We start from the raw sequence: 16,776 nt of genomic DNA, 5'->3' as shown, positions 1-16,776 counted from the left end.
TTATCGTCCTGTACTCATCATTCTTTTTGAATAGACTTTTCTCTCTCATTTTCTTTTGTCTGTGGGTTTCCTTTTATGTTTCAATGGGTATTATAAAAACATCCAATACTTTTCTTTCTGAAGTTCCTAATTGAATCCCTAGTTTTTCTCCTCTCTTGATTTCCCAGCCTCCACCTTTTTATTGCATTAATAAAGACAAAACTAAACAGAGTAGGGTGGATAAGGATAATAACATAAAATTAGCTCACCACATCACATCTTGTATTGCTAGTACAACGATGCTTCCAACTTCAGGGAAAAATGAAAATGTGAAGAGTACTTTCCTTTAGTTTTCTAGTTGTACTAATAAGGCATTTATGATTTATCTTGAAATATAAGAAGTTATGTTTTAGAGAGTCCATGTCATTTTATTTGCTTTAATGAAAAATTTTAAAAATCGTCCTTCATTTTCTACTTGGTAGATACTTTAAAACACTATTGAAAATGTTTAATCTTTTTAGCTTTTTGGCTTCCAGATTAATAGTTCAAAGTAGTCTTTATATATGTACACACACACACACACACACACACACACACACACACAGAGCAGTGATGACTTTTTACTAGAGTCATATCATCCTGAGTTTAAGTACCCTTAGAAATCACTTATTTCAACCCCACATCCTGAAGGATGAGAATTTTCATGCCCAGAAAGTTGTCACCTGTTTTTTGTTTAACAACTTTGGTTACAGACAGCACAGAAAGTTGTCAGGTTGAAAGATGTCAGAGATATATGGATATCTCATTTATTCCTTCTTTTGAAATAAAGTCTGTTTCCCTAGAATTTTTTCATTCCTCACCTTCTGGCCTCCAGAATTGTAGAGCATATGTTTAATCTTTCTTCCTTTTCAACATTTTAAGTATTTGAGACTGAGGTATAAAATGAGAGGGATGTGATCATACCAATGTCAAAGTGGAGAATGTAAGACTGGCCTAGAGACATTTGTAGGTTTTTTATATAATGCCTGTCCGTTGGCCTGATTTGGCTCCAGCTTGCTAGGATATGCTCTTAATCTAAGCTTCTCTCGGAAATCTACATTGCTTATCATCCTGGACTCCTTCTTTTGGAAATGTTCCAGGTTATTCACATAATTTTTAAATAGTCACACTCAGAAATGGACATAGTACTTCAACTATATTATGATATTTTTTCAGAGCTCAGTGGGAGTATTGCCTCCCCATTCCTAGACAAATTTGAGCATTTACTATGCACTAAATATTGGGTCAGACATTGGGTATGTGTTCTCTTTTATCCTTACAAACAAAGATACCATTGTTAGTACTGCCTTACCAGAAACCACGGCTGGATAGATAAAATATCTTGCCCAGGTCACAGAGCTCATAAGTGACAGCAGGAGACTCAAATGTCACTCTGCTTTAAGCCATTTATAAATCTGATAAACAAATCATCTCTGTAATTTGTTTAAGTCTTTTACGGTTACCCAATTATTCTCCCCCACTGTGAGCTTTTTATTTCCCAACGACACACATACTGTTAACATTCAGGTTATGATGATTGAGACCATAAACTTTGGAATGTGACAGGTAAGGGTTTCAAATCTGACTTGGCCATACAGTAGTCACATGCACTTGGGTTATTTCTTCTTATCTTGCCTTAGTTTCCTTACCTGTAAGAGAAGAGAAAGATATGTTATTCTTGCTTCCTTTCTTTCTCAAATTTCAATTTAAAAATTTCTTGCTCTGGATCTTAAGTCTTCTCTCTGGTCCACCTAAGTTATACATACCCCTTGCTAGGCATTACCCCCTCCTAACTTTTCTTTTCCAGTGTCTAAAACCTAACCTGGAAGGAAAAGATAAAGATTGCTCTGGTGTCTCCCAAATGCTTTAGTTTCCTATTCATTCCTAAAAGTCAACATGGTTCAGTTGTTCTCTTTTCCTATGATTTGTCCCCATTCTAATCAATGGAGGAGGGAGGTCAGTGCAGCCATTGTCTGCTGCCCCAGAGGCAGTCTGTCACTGCGCAGGGAGATGGTGAAGTCTACATGCCTGCACAGCTCTTTGTACTCCTCTCATCGAGGACTGCACAAAGTAACTTGACAGTGTTCCAGGCATCTGTTAGAATTGGGGCAGGGAAAGAGACAGGACAGGGAAGCATAGCTTCATTGAAGTAGGTGCCTGACAACTCTTTCTAAAATCTTCTTTTGGCCAGGTTATCTCCCATGCCATTTCTGAACATGTGGAAGATGCAGGTGTTCACTCAGGAGATGCTACTCTGATGCTGCCCACACAAACCATCAGCCAAGGAGCCATTGAAAAGGTCATCATTTATCAATAAAAGTGAAAGGGGAAAAAGGAAAAAAATATATATATATCTATATTTTTAACTAGGTACCAATGTAGGTCATAGCTCAAGTGAAATGTAAGTATGAGGCGAACTTTCTTGCTCTGCGTCTGCTGGGTATTTTAGAGATAACGATTTCCTTCCTGCCCTTTTGAGCCCACTTGGCTGTATGCGAGCGTGGTGGTTCTTGAACCTCAGTACGGAACCTCAGGTTGCCATAACAAACTAGGGAACTTGCTAATATACAGATTGCTGGACTCTATCCCCAGCTTCTGATTTAGTAATTCTGAGCAGCGCCCTCAAATTTGTATTTTTAACAAGTCCCCCAGTGATTCTGTTGTTATTGGTGTTGGTCTGGGGACCCCCCCCTTTGAAGAACACTGCTGCAGATGACTCTAATGTTTGGGAACCACTCAAGTGAGCTGCATTTAAAGCTATGCTTCTCAATTAGAAGCAGGTGTGCAGCAGTCACGTAGGAACCTTCTGGAACCTATAGTTTTCACTCTCACCCTTACCCTCATCTCAAACCAGCACATCCTAATATGTTGCTTTCAACCTCTTCTTTGGAGCCATTGCTTTAAAGATCTTCCCGAGGGTGATGCCCCAGTACTCAATATGCGCTGCTAGGTGGTCTCAGAGACCATCATCTTAAATAATTCATGTTAATGTTCCTTTACTCTTTAGGTATGTTAGGTCAGGCTTGGCTTTTTTGGTGAGCCTTACCAATATCCTGCCATCAGAATCTAGGTAGGACTGTCTGGCTAACTGGACATTGGGCTGGATTCTGAAGATCATTACACCAGCTGCCTAAGTGAACAACATCCCTGGATTTCAAGCGTGTTTTAGTTTATCATATCAGTACAAATAATGTCAAGAACTCAGATTTTTCCAGACCTTGCAGAGTTTGATGTGCCATGGACTCTACTGCCTTTTACAACCAGTTAAGTTGCTGAATCACTCTTATAAAGTAAGAATGAGGAGCTCTGGTTTCTTGCTGTCCGTGGCCCCTCATTGCACGGATACCTTCTGGCTCTGGTTGGATATAAGGATTTGTATATGTGACATGCAGAGCCTCCCTGCAAGGAAATATAATTTCTTTCTGACAATAATATCTACCCATGTAGAGTCCAGGGCAGCAGAAAAACACATCAAAGAAATCTTTCTGGTCTCTTTGCAGTGCCAGGTAATATCAGGGCCTGCTCTTCTCAGCAGGTAGGTCATGAGACTGACAGGAAGTTTGGACTGGAGTTTCTGATGCTGAAGCAACTAGACTGAAAGAATTCCATTTAGTCCTCAAAGTAAAACCAGTATATACAGAGGCAGATAGATAGGGACGTTTGGCAGAAAAGTAATTGTGTAAAATTATTTGTTCTTTTCTTTGCTAGTCTATTGTGAATACTTAGTACATATTATTATTTTGTTGGTAGATGCCTACTAGTGGCTTCTATTATTATTATTATTATTATTATTATTATTATTGCCATTATGACTGCTATTATTATGGAAGTGTAGTTCTCTGTAAAGAGAAATTAAAGAAATCTAAGTAATAGGTGTTTTCTTTGTGTTTTCTAACCAAGGTATGCTCTTTAGCACTATATCTTTGTCCTTTTGATCTAGGTGAAAGATGCTACCCGAAAGATTGCAAAGGCTTTTGCCATCTCCGGCCCATTCAACGTCCAGTTTCTTGTCAAAGGAAACGATGTCTTGGTAAGAAATGTCAAGGTGCTTGAGAGGACAGCATTGCTGTGTTCGGTTATGTTGATTTGTGTCTTTCTGGTGATCTTCTCTGTGAGCACAGACAGAGCAGCTGAAACTCCTACAGCTGTTCATGTCTGAGGGTAGGTTGTTGTACAGCATAGAAAGCCTGCCTTGTTTGAAGGCAGAGGCCCTTGGTGACACTAATATATCAGTCATAGTTCTGCAAAGCTCTCTGATCCACTGGAAAGAGGATCACTGTCTGCCATCTGGTATAGTACAGATGGACACAGTGACTATCATAAAGTAATCTGAATATGTTGAATAATCATAAATTGTATACACTGAAGTTTTAGATACTATTTATATACAAAAAATTGTTAAATCAAGTAGACTAGTCTTAATTAATTGAGTCTATTTAATGTAACCAATCAGTAATTAGTATTGGTTCAGCATCTACTATGTGAAATCATATGGTGGCAATAAAGATGTATACACAACAATCTTTGCTCTCAAAGAGATTCAATTTGGTGAGGACTGGGAAGATGACTTGGTAGATACCTATAACATACGTCAGAGTATAATAGCTGCTGGACGGAATGTACAAATACATCGTATTGGAGTCATAGAACAGAGAGAGCATATCTGCTAGTCTGTGTCTCTGTGTGTGTGTACACACATACATGCACATGTGTGTGCCTGAACACGTACTTGAGTACTATATACTGGTGGGTGGCTTTCAAGGGAGATTCTGAATTTTAAGCTGGGTCTTAGGAATGACTGGAATTTTGACAAGTAAAGGAAGGGAGAGAGGACATTGTATTTACATAGAACATCTAAGAGAAAATTTGGCATATTTTAGGAGTTAATGACCAATTCAGTTTAGCAAGATCATTTTTCTAGGGAAATAGTGGAAGGTAAACTTGGAAAGTAAAATTGGGATCAGGGAAACGGTATAAGATAACATAGACATATTGAGACAAGAGAATAGAAAGCCTTAAAGGACTAGACTTTAATCTGATGGCCAGTGGAAACCCACTGAAGGTTTTTCAGTAGGGATGTGGCATTGTCTGAGTTCTGCATTAAGATCTATCAGCAGTGTTTGGGGATGAAATTGTGGGAAATGGATGGAAAAAAGTCAGAATTCAACAATACTGACTAATAAGAAACTGGTTAGCAAATGTGTAAGCAGTGGGAGGGGAAGCAAGACGCCAGCAAAAGAGCCAGTCCTGGGGAAAAACAGCTAGACCCCCAGGAAAGGGAGGATATTAATATGTTGTCATTTTGCTCTCACCATCTTTTGTCTTTTTTTTTGGATTTTGTTATCTCTCCAGGTGATTGAGTGTAACCTGAGAGCTTCTCGATCCTTCCCCTTTGTTTCCAAGACACTGGGGGTAGACTTCATTGATGTGGCCACCAAGGTGATGATTGGAGAGAGCATTGATGAGAAACCTCTTCCCACATTGGACCATCCCATAATTCCTGCTGACTATGTTGCAATTAAGGTAACATTAAAAAAAATCTATTAGCCGTTTTTTTTTAAGTTTCAAGGAAATTAAAGGAATAATTTTTCATCAAAAATAATTTTGAAAAAAAAAATAATTTTGAGGGGTACCTGCCTAGCTCAGTCAGTGGTAGAGAATGTGACTCTTGATCTGGGGGTCATGAGTTCAAGCCCCATGTTTGGTGTAGAGCTTACTTAGAAAAACTTTTTAAAAAAGTAAAAAAAAGGCCACCCCGGTGGTTTAGCAGTTTAGTGCTGCCTTCAGCCCAGGGCGTGATCCTGGAGGCCCGAGATCCCACATCAGGCTCCCTGCATGGATCCTGCTTCTCCCTCTGCCTGTGTCTCTGCCCCCCTCTCTTTCTCTCTCTGTGTCTCGCATGAATAAATAAATTAAAAAACATTTTTTTTAAGTTACTTTATAAACCTTTTAACTAAAGTGCTGGACTACGGATTTTTGATGTTTCCTTTGAATAGTGCACACAGGTAACAGGTTAACTTTATATGAACTTTCATCTCTTTCAAAAATAACAAAAAAATCATTTAGAATTACATAACTTCAAAACCAACTAGCTGAGTAAATTATGAACGATGTTAATGCAGCTGATCCATGGTGGTGTCAGTTTAGTTGGTAAACAGAAATTCTGGACATACTTTGTTAGGATAAGGCTTGAATTGTGCCCCTTTTGAATTATGCCAAGATGTCAGGAATGCCTGGATCTTGTAAAAGTGTTACCTTGTGGTGTCGGTTAAATTTTAGCCTACCTTGGCCACCTTGCTTCATTCTTATTTTATTCAGCAGCACGATTTTTCCACTTGCAAAGTTGAAATAGCAGTTACCATTCATGGTGGTGCCATGAAGGTAATGAAACTCATGGCATCTTTATGAGGGTTGACCAAAAAGGTTTAAGATTTGCTCACTGATTTCCAATATGTATGTATATTTCTCATAATACCTTAATAATAAAACCATTGTGCTCCTCCAGCTGCCTCAGTATGTCCATGCACAGAGTATGTATATTTATGACCTTTAACTACTTCACGGGGCTAGCATGAGGATTAGTGAGATACCATATAAATACGTTTGAATATTTTAGAAAAAACATACAACAGAATCAATTTATATTGTGTGATGTATTTATGCAACATTTACATATTTTGGATGCCTTCAAACGATTTCCATTCCTATAGGTACTAGTGATCTCAAACATAACTGTGTTATAGCTGAGACTCTGACTTCTGACTTTTACAGTGGAAGCTTTAATAAGTTGAAGCTACAAATCAAAAAGTATTTATTAATCTTATTTAACTTAATAATTTAGGATGACTTGATTTTGTAGTGCGTTGCAATGGAATGTCACTTGTTATATTAGGGAAGGGTGGCAGTTTATTCCTGGAGACTATAATACAGCATAAATTGTTAAAGTTTTCAGTGAGAATTATACATGGGTAAAAATACATAGGATTTTTTTTGTTGTTGTTTGAGACCACAAGTAGAAGGCTCTGACAAATATTTCCACTGGATATTCCCTATATAAATTTCCAATTCATGTTTTTTAATTCATAGACGCAGAAATATACACACATACATATGTATAGGAAACAATATCCAACTAAAAACAATATTGATGGATAGATATTCATTTTTCAACATGCACTGTATCTTCCAGTTTACTTCCTTCCTAATTACCATTGTATATGATTCTTGACTTTTTAAAAAAGAATTACTTATTTCTACTCATTCTTAACATAGGACTAGTGAGGTGGGTAGATGTCCATAGATGAGGGTACAGAAAAGATGGAGTGCAGAAATGTATAATAACTTGACTAAGAATGACCCCTAGCTAGAACTCCCAGGATAACTTAGGAGGGTACCAGAATCAAAGGAAGAATGGTCCACACCAGACAAACGGATAGAGACGCAAGAAATAAGGATTTGGTTCTTAGTGAATTGCACTGATAAAATAAATGAAAAAGAAACACTCCTATCTATGTTCTAGTTCACATGAAAGTTCTGGGCAAAAGTGTTCCCAAGCAGAATGTTTTTCAAAGCATTTTAAGAGGTGTCAACAACAGTTTAATGTCTCAGAAGTCAGCTTACAGACAGACATTTCTGGCATGGTTGCCTGTTGCAAGTTCAAATGATCAGAAAAAGAAGAGGAATGTTTCAAAGGCCTACCAAGAAAAAAATGTGTTTGAACTCAGTGTTTGGGGAGACCAATGCCCAGTAGACTTTGTTTGAAATCACTCCAATAAGAATATGTGTAGGCCAGATTAGAAACACTGGCCTAGACTGGTCACAGGGGCCCTATTTACAGAAATAATTTGTGATTATTTAACCCAAGATTTTGGCCAAGAGCTCAAGGAATTCTTGGAACAGGGTTTTAAAGCTATTTTTCAAGTCAGATGCTTGGACCAAAGAGATTTTTTATGTGTCTACCATAGCCTAAATGAATCCTGTGAGAGATGGTTCACTAAATATATTTATCCTCTCCTATTCCTTTTATACCTTTCTCTCACATATTTTTCCTCCCCATTATTTCTGACAGGCTCCAATGTTTTCCTGGCCCCGGTTGAGGGATGCTGACCCCATTCTGCGATGTGAGATGGCTTCCACTGGAGAGGTAACTAGTTAATGACCCATGAACACTTTCATTAAACCTACTTTGAAATCTATGGTTTTATGATCTGAGTATAATACAGTAAGTAAGTTATTAAGTATTAGGGGGACAGAAACTTCTGTTATCAGAGTAGGTCTAAGAATTTTGAACTAAAGAAGAATCTGAGACCTCTGTGGACCAGAGTCTAATTTTCACTTATATTTAACTTGTGAATATAATATATGTGTTCCTAATTCATTTTCACATTACACATTGAGAACAGCTTCCAAATATCTCTTTAGATGTCTAAGTAAATATCTCCTGGGTCTTTCTGTTTTAAATTTTAAGGTCTTTCTACAACGGCACTTCTCACCCCCAGCCTCCTCATCTGCTTGCTGCTATGAAATTAGATCATTGGATTTTTACTAGCAGTATGTAGAATGACTGTACAGCATTAGAAAGATCATGGACCTAAACATTGTGGAATCGGTAGATAAATGCAAAATCCCCAAACAACTTTCAAAGCAGCTTGAATCTCCTGGGGACTATCTAAAAACCTATAATGGAATTGGCCACTGGATGTCCCTCTTCACTTGTGTTGGGATGCTTGTCAGCTGAAGGTTTCTTTAAGAATGTGAACTGTGTTTCTTGTAGAGAGCTGTCAGATTCTAGAAAGTTCCCTACATGTCAGTGTCAGGGCATTTTATGAATCACCTAGCCCTTGACAGACTTACTAGATACAACCTTCAGATTCTCATCAGTGCACATCAGAGTGGCAACATCAGACTGTGAGGCATCATTGTTTCCTCCTGCTATTAAGGAACACCTGAAAAGGGAAAATATTTAATTACAATAAATACGTGATGTTTTATGTGGTTGCCTGGTTACAAGCAACATCTGTGATGAGAAGTCAAGTGAGACAGGAAGGCAGGCAGTGAGGAATAAATGGCTATCTTGTTTGTATTTGGACTGGAGATTGCCTTATCTTAGCTCCTTTGCTGCTGCTTTTAATTTAATAGGTGAGAAAACCCAGCTTTAAAACGAGGGGCCTGCATTACAGTTCTCCGCTGTTTAAGGAGATACTCTTCAGGTTCATCTGGATCCCACGGTCACCGGGTAGCAGGCGTGTTTACAGCAGATCCAGGATTCAGATCAGGGAGAGATGTTTTTCTTTGTGCTGCTTTCTCTAGTGTGGGAAACTTATTTTCAGTGCCTCTGTCCATTCTGCTTCCAGACATACATTATTGGAGTTGCTGAACTATGAAAATATGAAAGAATTAGAAGCTCAGCTCACCTTTGTTCTTATCTATTTCAGAAATATAGAGATAATTCTTCTTCCATTATTAGAGTCATACTTCCAGGTGTCACTGGGTGTGATGCTACAAGGCCTGATTTCATAACTGAAATCAGAATAATAATTCCAGCTTAGTGAGATCTTAGGTATGCTTCAAAGAGACATTTTCAGTGTTCAAATGGCTTGTTGAGGGATTAAATTAACCTTTACCTCTTGATCTAGGTAAGGGGTATTTTATTCTCTTAGTGGCAAGGTGGGAATGTTAGTCAAAAGCTTACTTGAATATCGGGCTGGTTTCTATGTATTTTGTAGAAACCTGACTGTTGTCTATGTATTTTGCTGAAACCTGTGTATTGTTGTGTCTGCTTTTATGAAGAAATTGCCTGGTCCTGTCGATAGAATTTGGGTTTCATTAACTGAGGGTGACATGACTTAGGCTAGTTGGCCAGTAATTGGTCAAAGATAGTGTTCTCTGTAGAGGGAAAAGCAACATGGACTGGGGGTTGGCTGAAGGTCACAGTTATGAGAACATCCCTTTTACAATAAGGGAGTCATTTGCTTAAAGAATGAATTTAGCCATCAGTGTTATTTACTATAATGGTGGTTCTGTACCTGTGCCAAATGATGATATGTATGGCCAGATCTATTCCCATCATGCTCAAATATACCACTTGTTCTACCATTATGGTGTCCATTTTTGACTTGTAGTCATATAGCAGCACAATTACCCGAGATGAAACTTCTGTGTATCCTGACATTACACATTAGTTTGGATTTTTGTTCTGTTTTGTTTTGTTTGTTTGTTTGTTTACATCTGGCTGTGGTATTTAGAACTAGTAGCAGGGTGTTTCGGTTCATTTTATGAAAATGATTTTTTTTAAAAAAGGTCCTTTGAGATTTTCCTGGATTTATTGAATTTCTCAGAAGGCTTTCTCATAAGCCGTATGAAATGACTCCTAACCAATTGATCAGCAGTTATGCATTTGTGCTACTGACCCATGAATTCATGCACTGTGGCATTGCATACATAATATACTCCGTTATTTAAACATTAACTCATATTAACATTTGGTAACTTACCACATTATGGACCAGGCACTATGATTTGTATCCAAATAACTCACAGTAGAATCCAGTTATGTTACTCCATGGAGTGTTGTTGGAGAGAGAAAGAATTGCTTATTCATTCATTATGCTTAATTAAAAACATAAGATACATCTGCCCTGGCAAGCTTTTTAATTCCAGAATTCAGACTGCATGGTCTTTGGGCAAGTCAATAAAATCTAGCAAAGGGCTCTACGAGTAAAGTGTTTTCCATTTGTATTTATTTATTGGTAAGAGCTGTTGACTAGGATTTTCTTTCCTTTTATTTTATTTTTTAATTTATTCTAAACAGGTGGCTTGCTTTGGTGAAGGTATTCATACAGCTTTCCTAAAGGCAATGCTTTCTACAGGGTTTAAGATACCCCAGAAGGGCATCCTGATTGGAATCCAGGTAAGTGGTGTGTGGTTGTGTGCATGCCCTTGGGCACATGCTAGGAGTGGCTGGGAAAGGACCTTAATTGTGGAATAAAAGAGGAGACATCTTAATTAAGTCCACTAAAGAAAACAGCAACTAATAGAAAAAATGGACACTTGTTCTCTATATGTTCCCTGTGTTTTGCCATTTTTCCATTGTAGCAATCAATATAAATAAGTGCATAAATAAAATGAACAGAAAGAAAAAGTCTCTAGTAAAAATGGTATTTGTTCTGAAAAGGACTTAGGATGCCTTAAACAGGAATCTCTTCTATTCCTTGGTTCTATCTTTTCTATATGTTCTGCTCTTCATTCTTCATCCTTAGCTTTCCGTAAAGTGGGAGTCTCACCTCTTCCTTCTCTCTCTCTGTCTCTGTCTCTATTTCTTGACTTTCTCCTTTGCCATCTCATGTCTGTGGTATTCACTGTCCTATCCATAACTGTCACCTTTAAATCTTCATTCTCGGTCATCCCCTATTTTCAACTATCTTCTGGATACCCCTTTCTGGATGTCTCAAGCCCAACACATCCCAAGCTGAAGCTATGTTATCCCTTCCTGACCTCTGTTCCTTTCTTCCTTATAGTCATTCATTCACATTTCAACTTCTGCTATAGATCATCCACAACTTATGGTGGGGTCATGTCTCAATAAACCCATCATAAATTGAAAATGTCAGAAAGTCAAAAATGAATTTAATATACTGACTCTCCCGAGCATTATGGCTTAGTGTGGTTTACCTTAAGTGTTCTCAGAACACTTTATGTGAGCCTACAATGGGGCAAAATCATCTAACACAAAGCCTGTTTGTAATAAAGGATTGCATATCTCATGTAATTCGTTGAATACTATATTAAAAGTGAAAAGCAGAATGGTTGTTAGGTGTATGGGTTGGTTATCCTCATGGTTATGTGGCTGACTAGGAGCTGCTGCCGCCCACATCACCAGAGAGTGTCCTATACTGCTACTTGCTAGCCTGGGAAAAGATCAAAATTCAAAGTATGGTTGGTACCAAATGTGTATTGCTTTCACTATTGCAAAGTTGGACCTTTTTAAGTCAAGGACCATTTGTAAATGTCAAAGATCCAAAGCCGAAGAAGACGTGGACATTATTTGAGAGATTTTTCTCACTCCATGACTGATTGAAAGTCCTTGAAGGGAAATAGCTTAATGGGCTTTAGAAAGTTAGCAGAGCCCACAATATACTGGGGAGGTTCTTGAATTTTATTATTTGGTAAGTCTTCTAAGTCAAAGCAAGGTGAAATAATTGGAAGACAATATCTTTATACAATGAAAAGGCCATTATTGGTATATTTTTGCAAATCAAATGGAAATCTCAGGGCAAAATGATAGCCAAGAAACTTCGATTACTCCTTGGAATAATTATTGCAAGAATGTACAGACTGTTCTGTTTATAAATTTTCCTGAAAAATACTAAATGCTTCCCACCTGGTCATTCACTTACATTTAAGGTTAGGAATTCTTGGGTCCTATAAAAACAATAGATGGTCACCCCTGCTGTACTTTTAATAAGCCCAAACCCTGCATGGTTACAAAAAAATCAATAAAAATATAATTAGAGCAGTACCAGGTATTCTCAAGCCAGTAGGTGATTATTGTAGATACCATCTCATTAGGGTGTCTTAATATCAGCAAATTAGACTCTGGAGACTAGATCGGTAGTGGCTCTGGAGAAGTTTCTGCAAAGATCAACTTGGAATTCTGCTTTATAAAGGTGCCAAAAGGGAGATGGAGAACAGTTAGAGCAGAGGCTAACAAGATGACTTGCAATCGTCAAGCTTAATGGCAGGTTGGAGACACATCACACCATATGAGAGACTCATCATGTTATAAATGAGTATTAAGTATTATTAAGTCACAAGTATGAGAGTATTTGCCCAACTTCCAGTGATGGCTTAAAGTTTAATGTGAGACCTGGGGGCATTCAGAGGAGACCATGCCCTTAGTCCCCGTCTTCACAACTAATCATAATAGTGCTAACATTTTAAAATACCAGTTTAAGAGGCAGTGATGTATAAAATTGTGCCTTGTTTGGTTCTAGTGCCGCAGGGAAATATTAAGCAAAAATTAATTCGATCCCTATAAAATATTTGTATGATTTTGGCATCAGTGAACAGAATTTTTTGCTTTATAGGTGAAAAAAAAAAAAAAGAGGGTTTTGTAGGGTAAAAAGAATTTTCTTAAAGGAATGAGGTTCTTCTGCCCAAAGAACTTTTTTCTTGCAAGTGGACAATGTTAGGGCTTTAGATATGTATCTATTTTAATTAATGAGTTTTAAAAGCATATTTAAAGAAACGTTTATTGTAAAGTTGTATTTAATACAGTATTTGTAGCGGTGGTAAAATTGATCAGTGGGAGATAGGTAAGAGTCACTCTCTGATCCACTCTATGTGGGCGGCAAGGAAGAGCTGCCAGTGGCAGCAGTTCATGTACAGCCTTTCTGTTACTATCTGGGGGATTTTCATTGAGAGTGATTTTTAAAAATGTAACGTCATAAATTTAACTGAACAATATGACAGGATATACTAACCAGAGCATTAATGGCTAGAAATATCACTGTCTTAGATAGCATGGGACCAAATCTAACCTCCACCTTTTACCCAAGCTTCATAGAAACTGTGAACAAAGTAATTAAGTCTCCACATTTCAGTATGCATTGTATTTTTTTTTTAATCATTCTATTTAATGTGATTCTGTGTGGTCAGAATAATTCATATGGACTTGTTCAAATATATAAAGTCAGAACTGAGAAGGACCTAAAAAAATACTGCTGACATACAAATGGGCATTAGGGCCAGTAAATACGAAGGAACACATCCAGTTGAGTTATCGAGTGAAGTTCTAAGAAAGAAATCCACAACTGCATTTTGACTTGAGATAATCATTCATTTAGCCTGATGCTGTAGAGACTTAACTCGGAGAAGAGCACCGGTAGCCAGCACCACTGCAGTTAATTTGCTTTATTATTCCTTCATGGAGAAGTGAGGAGGATAGTACCTGTCCCATTTATTTGAGGGAAAGGCCTTTTCGTTTTATCTCCCCACCTTGACCCAGCTTCCCGCTATGAACATGAGGATTTAATTGAAGATACCTTCACTCATTAATGTTCACAATAGGTTGCAAGAGAAAATTGGGAGAAAAGAAAAATTATGGAGAGAGAGGTAAAAGTGACCCTGAGCCAGGAAACATTTTTTTTTCTTATTTTTGATAGTTTAACACATATTTATAATAGTAATTTCTTACTAGCAAGTATCAGCCACTTCTCAGCATTTAGTAAATAGTGTGTGTGTGTGTGTGTGTGTGTGTGTGTGTGTGTAGGGGGCTAATTTGTGATACTGCAGTCTTCCTAGCCTCTTATTTCTCTTCTCTTTCCCATCCTATTCCTTTATACACAGCGCCTCTGCTTCTGCCCTCCCAGAGTTAAATCCTATGGGACAAATTACCCAAGGAATTTGAAATAGTCATAACATCAATTGTGTATAACGAGAACTTAGAGGGGAAAAATCAAGATTTAGATTTTGTCAAAGGATTCTTGTCAACTATTACATGCGCTAAGTCTCTTAACACGAGGCTTTCTATAGGCTCACATCCTAACATAAGAAAGGCATAATGTAGATTTTATGGCAACAAAATCATCTTTGATTTTCCTGCAATATTTCCAGCTTCCTTTCATCCCATCAGGATTTATTTTTAGTTGCTATGAGTAGGCAATCTGCCTTGTTTTGAAGTTTTCTGGAACACCCTTTAACAATAAATGATTTACTCTAGAGTAGATCAAGAGCACTCACTGTTTTTTCCCCTCTGATTGGGCTATTCAGTGATGTTTGTGGAGTGGCGAGCACCATCCTGACATCTGCGCTTCAGCATTGCTCGGAAACACAAAGCAAGCATTTTATTTGAAAAAGACAACTCCAAGTGACATGAATAACCTTTTATCTTCAATACAGAATTATTAGGAACAACCATACAGTTGTCGATGCAGACGTCCCTATAGAGTCCACAGGCACCACACAGTATTAACTTGGCTTTCTGTTCTGGAGCCAGAAGTTGGATTAATGTGAAAGTGATAATTGGAGGAAATATATGTATATTTTTTTTTTCATTTTTAAAGGACTTTCCTTCTTATAAACATTTTTCAGGATATAAATCAGCTTGTACTTTTCACCTTTAGTAACAAATGGTTTCTTACCCAGGTATTTTCAATCAGCTATTAAATCTGGGGCTACTCAGATGCAAGCTGACAGCTGTAATTTCTTTTTGTAGAGAGGCTGTTTTATGTGTCACAAGTGTTCAATACATGTTTGATAGAAGTTTATAATGTGGCTATGAAAGCCAACACCCCAGACCAGAAGGCAGAGTGGTTCCCTGGCTGGGAACTGCCAATACTGTCATGTCGGATATTTATCTTTTCCACTTGGGGGACAGCATTGAAACAGCTCCATAATGAGGTTCTGACTGGTGTCTGTGGGTCTTAGAGGACTTGCTGACTTATTTTACTTTAAAATAGCAAAGAAAAAAAATTACATTCTGGTACTCCTTCCTTAACATTTTTCATTGTGACTTTGGCCAAGGTGAATGCATCTTCACCTTAAATTATAAGATGAGTGAAGGATTGTTCCCCTATTCCCTCTTCCCTCCTACCCCTAAACTTAAGTGTGCATCAGAATCACCTGGAGGGTTTATTAAAATGCAGATTACTGGGATTCATCCTCAGAGTTCCTGATTCCAGCGATCTGAGGTGGGGCCCAAACTTTTATAGTTTAAATAAATTCCCAGGTGATGCTGGTTTCCCTGGGAACCACATTTTGAGAACCACTGTACTTGTGAAACGATATATTTTTTAAAGATTTATTTTAGAGCGAGAGTAGGGGGGATGGGCAGGGGAGAGAGAAAGAGAGAGAGAGAGAGAATGAGTGTCTCAGCCAGACTCTGCTCTGAGCATGGAGCTCAATGCGGGGCTCGATCCCACGATCCTGAGATCATGACATGAGCCGAAACCAAGAGTTGGGTGCTTGACCAACTTTGCCGGCCAGATGCTCCTGAAATGATATTTTATTTTATTTTATTTTTTTGAAATGATATTTTAGAAAATGGTTTCAGTGTTATGTTATCACATGGCCATATCTTATTTATGACATTTTGCTAGGGGAAAATTTAAGAAATTGAGAATAGTTTGTTTAATACACAATTAATGTATCAGTTAACAAATAAGCTGTTGGACAATTTTATATTGATTCTTCTAATGTGCTCTAGCACTTACTCAAGTCTGTCCTGTGTTCAGCAGGAGGTCACAATGTAATGTTCCAAATCAGGGAAATTTGACAAAATTCAGAAGTTCATTTAGAATATTTCATGTATATTTGCTATATTTTAAGGAACCCTAAAATATGAAGAAAACCTAAGATGCCATCTAATTCAGCCCCTTGCTTTCCAAGAAGAATCAAACTTGAAAAGTGATTATCCTTTTCTTCTATTTAACCTATTCTTAAAGAGACTGCCATATGCCTCATTAAATTGCCCTAATGTCACTGCATTACTCTGATTTCGTACTTATTCGTTTCCTTTTTTTATGTCTAGCCTTGAGCTTCTTGCACATCAGGCCCATTTCTTCCTGTTGGTCCAAGCAGGAATGAAAAGCTACTATCCTGGGCATGGTTACAATTTGTACTCTAGAAGACTGTCCATGAATAACCCCTGAGCTTGCCTTAGCTGAGATTCATCCAGTTGCATTTATCTTTTCTATTTGCCAATAGTTTCCTCTCATAAAACTGCAGCTCTGGGATTGAGAGGGACTGAATCTGAAAGAA

At 37.8% G+C, this 16,776-nt stretch overlaps 1 protein-coding gene and 1 long non-coding RNA gene across 5 annotated transcripts in view; one reads left to right on the top strand and one right to left on the bottom strand.

Moving 5' to 3' along the window:
• CPS1 (carbamoyl-phosphate synthase 1) overlaps nt 1–16,776 on the top strand; it is a 354,529-nt gene that overhangs the window by 331,813 nt on the left and 5,940 nt on the right. For all 4 annotated transcript variants that reach the window (XM_077885468.1, XM_077885466.1, XM_077885467.1 and 1 more), the window contains 5 exons: nt 2,210–2,317; nt 3,959–4,048; nt 5,371–5,541; nt 8,087–8,161; nt 10,829–10,927. In XM_077885468.1, coding sequence (XP_077741594.1) covers nt 2,210–2,317; nt 3,959–4,048; nt 5,371–5,541; nt 8,087–8,161; nt 10,829–10,927 — 543 coding nt within the window. The remainder of the gene's footprint in view (nt 1–2,209; nt 2,318–3,958; nt 4,049–5,370; nt 5,542–8,086; nt 8,162–10,828; nt 10,928–16,776) is intronic.
• LOC144306144 (uncharacterized) lies at nt 1,499–14,838 on the bottom strand. The gene is made up of 4 exons (XR_013373168.1): nt 14,758–14,838; nt 12,537–12,670; nt 8,872–9,323; nt 1,499–1,667 (listed from the first exon to the last, which is right to left on the bottom strand). It is a non-coding gene; the product is annotated as an uncharacterized LOC144306144 (long non-coding RNA).

This window comes from Canis aureus, chromosome 36, assembly GCF_053574225.1.
Source record: "Canis aureus isolate CA01 chromosome 36, VMU_Caureus_v.1.0, whole genome shotgun sequence".
In the NCBI taxonomy this organism is placed as follows: domain Eukaryota; kingdom Metazoa; phylum Chordata; class Mammalia; order Carnivora; family Canidae; genus Canis; species Canis aureus.
The sequence above is the reverse complement of the archived record's forward strand: the minus strand, read 5'-3'. Positions and strand labels throughout refer to the sequence as shown.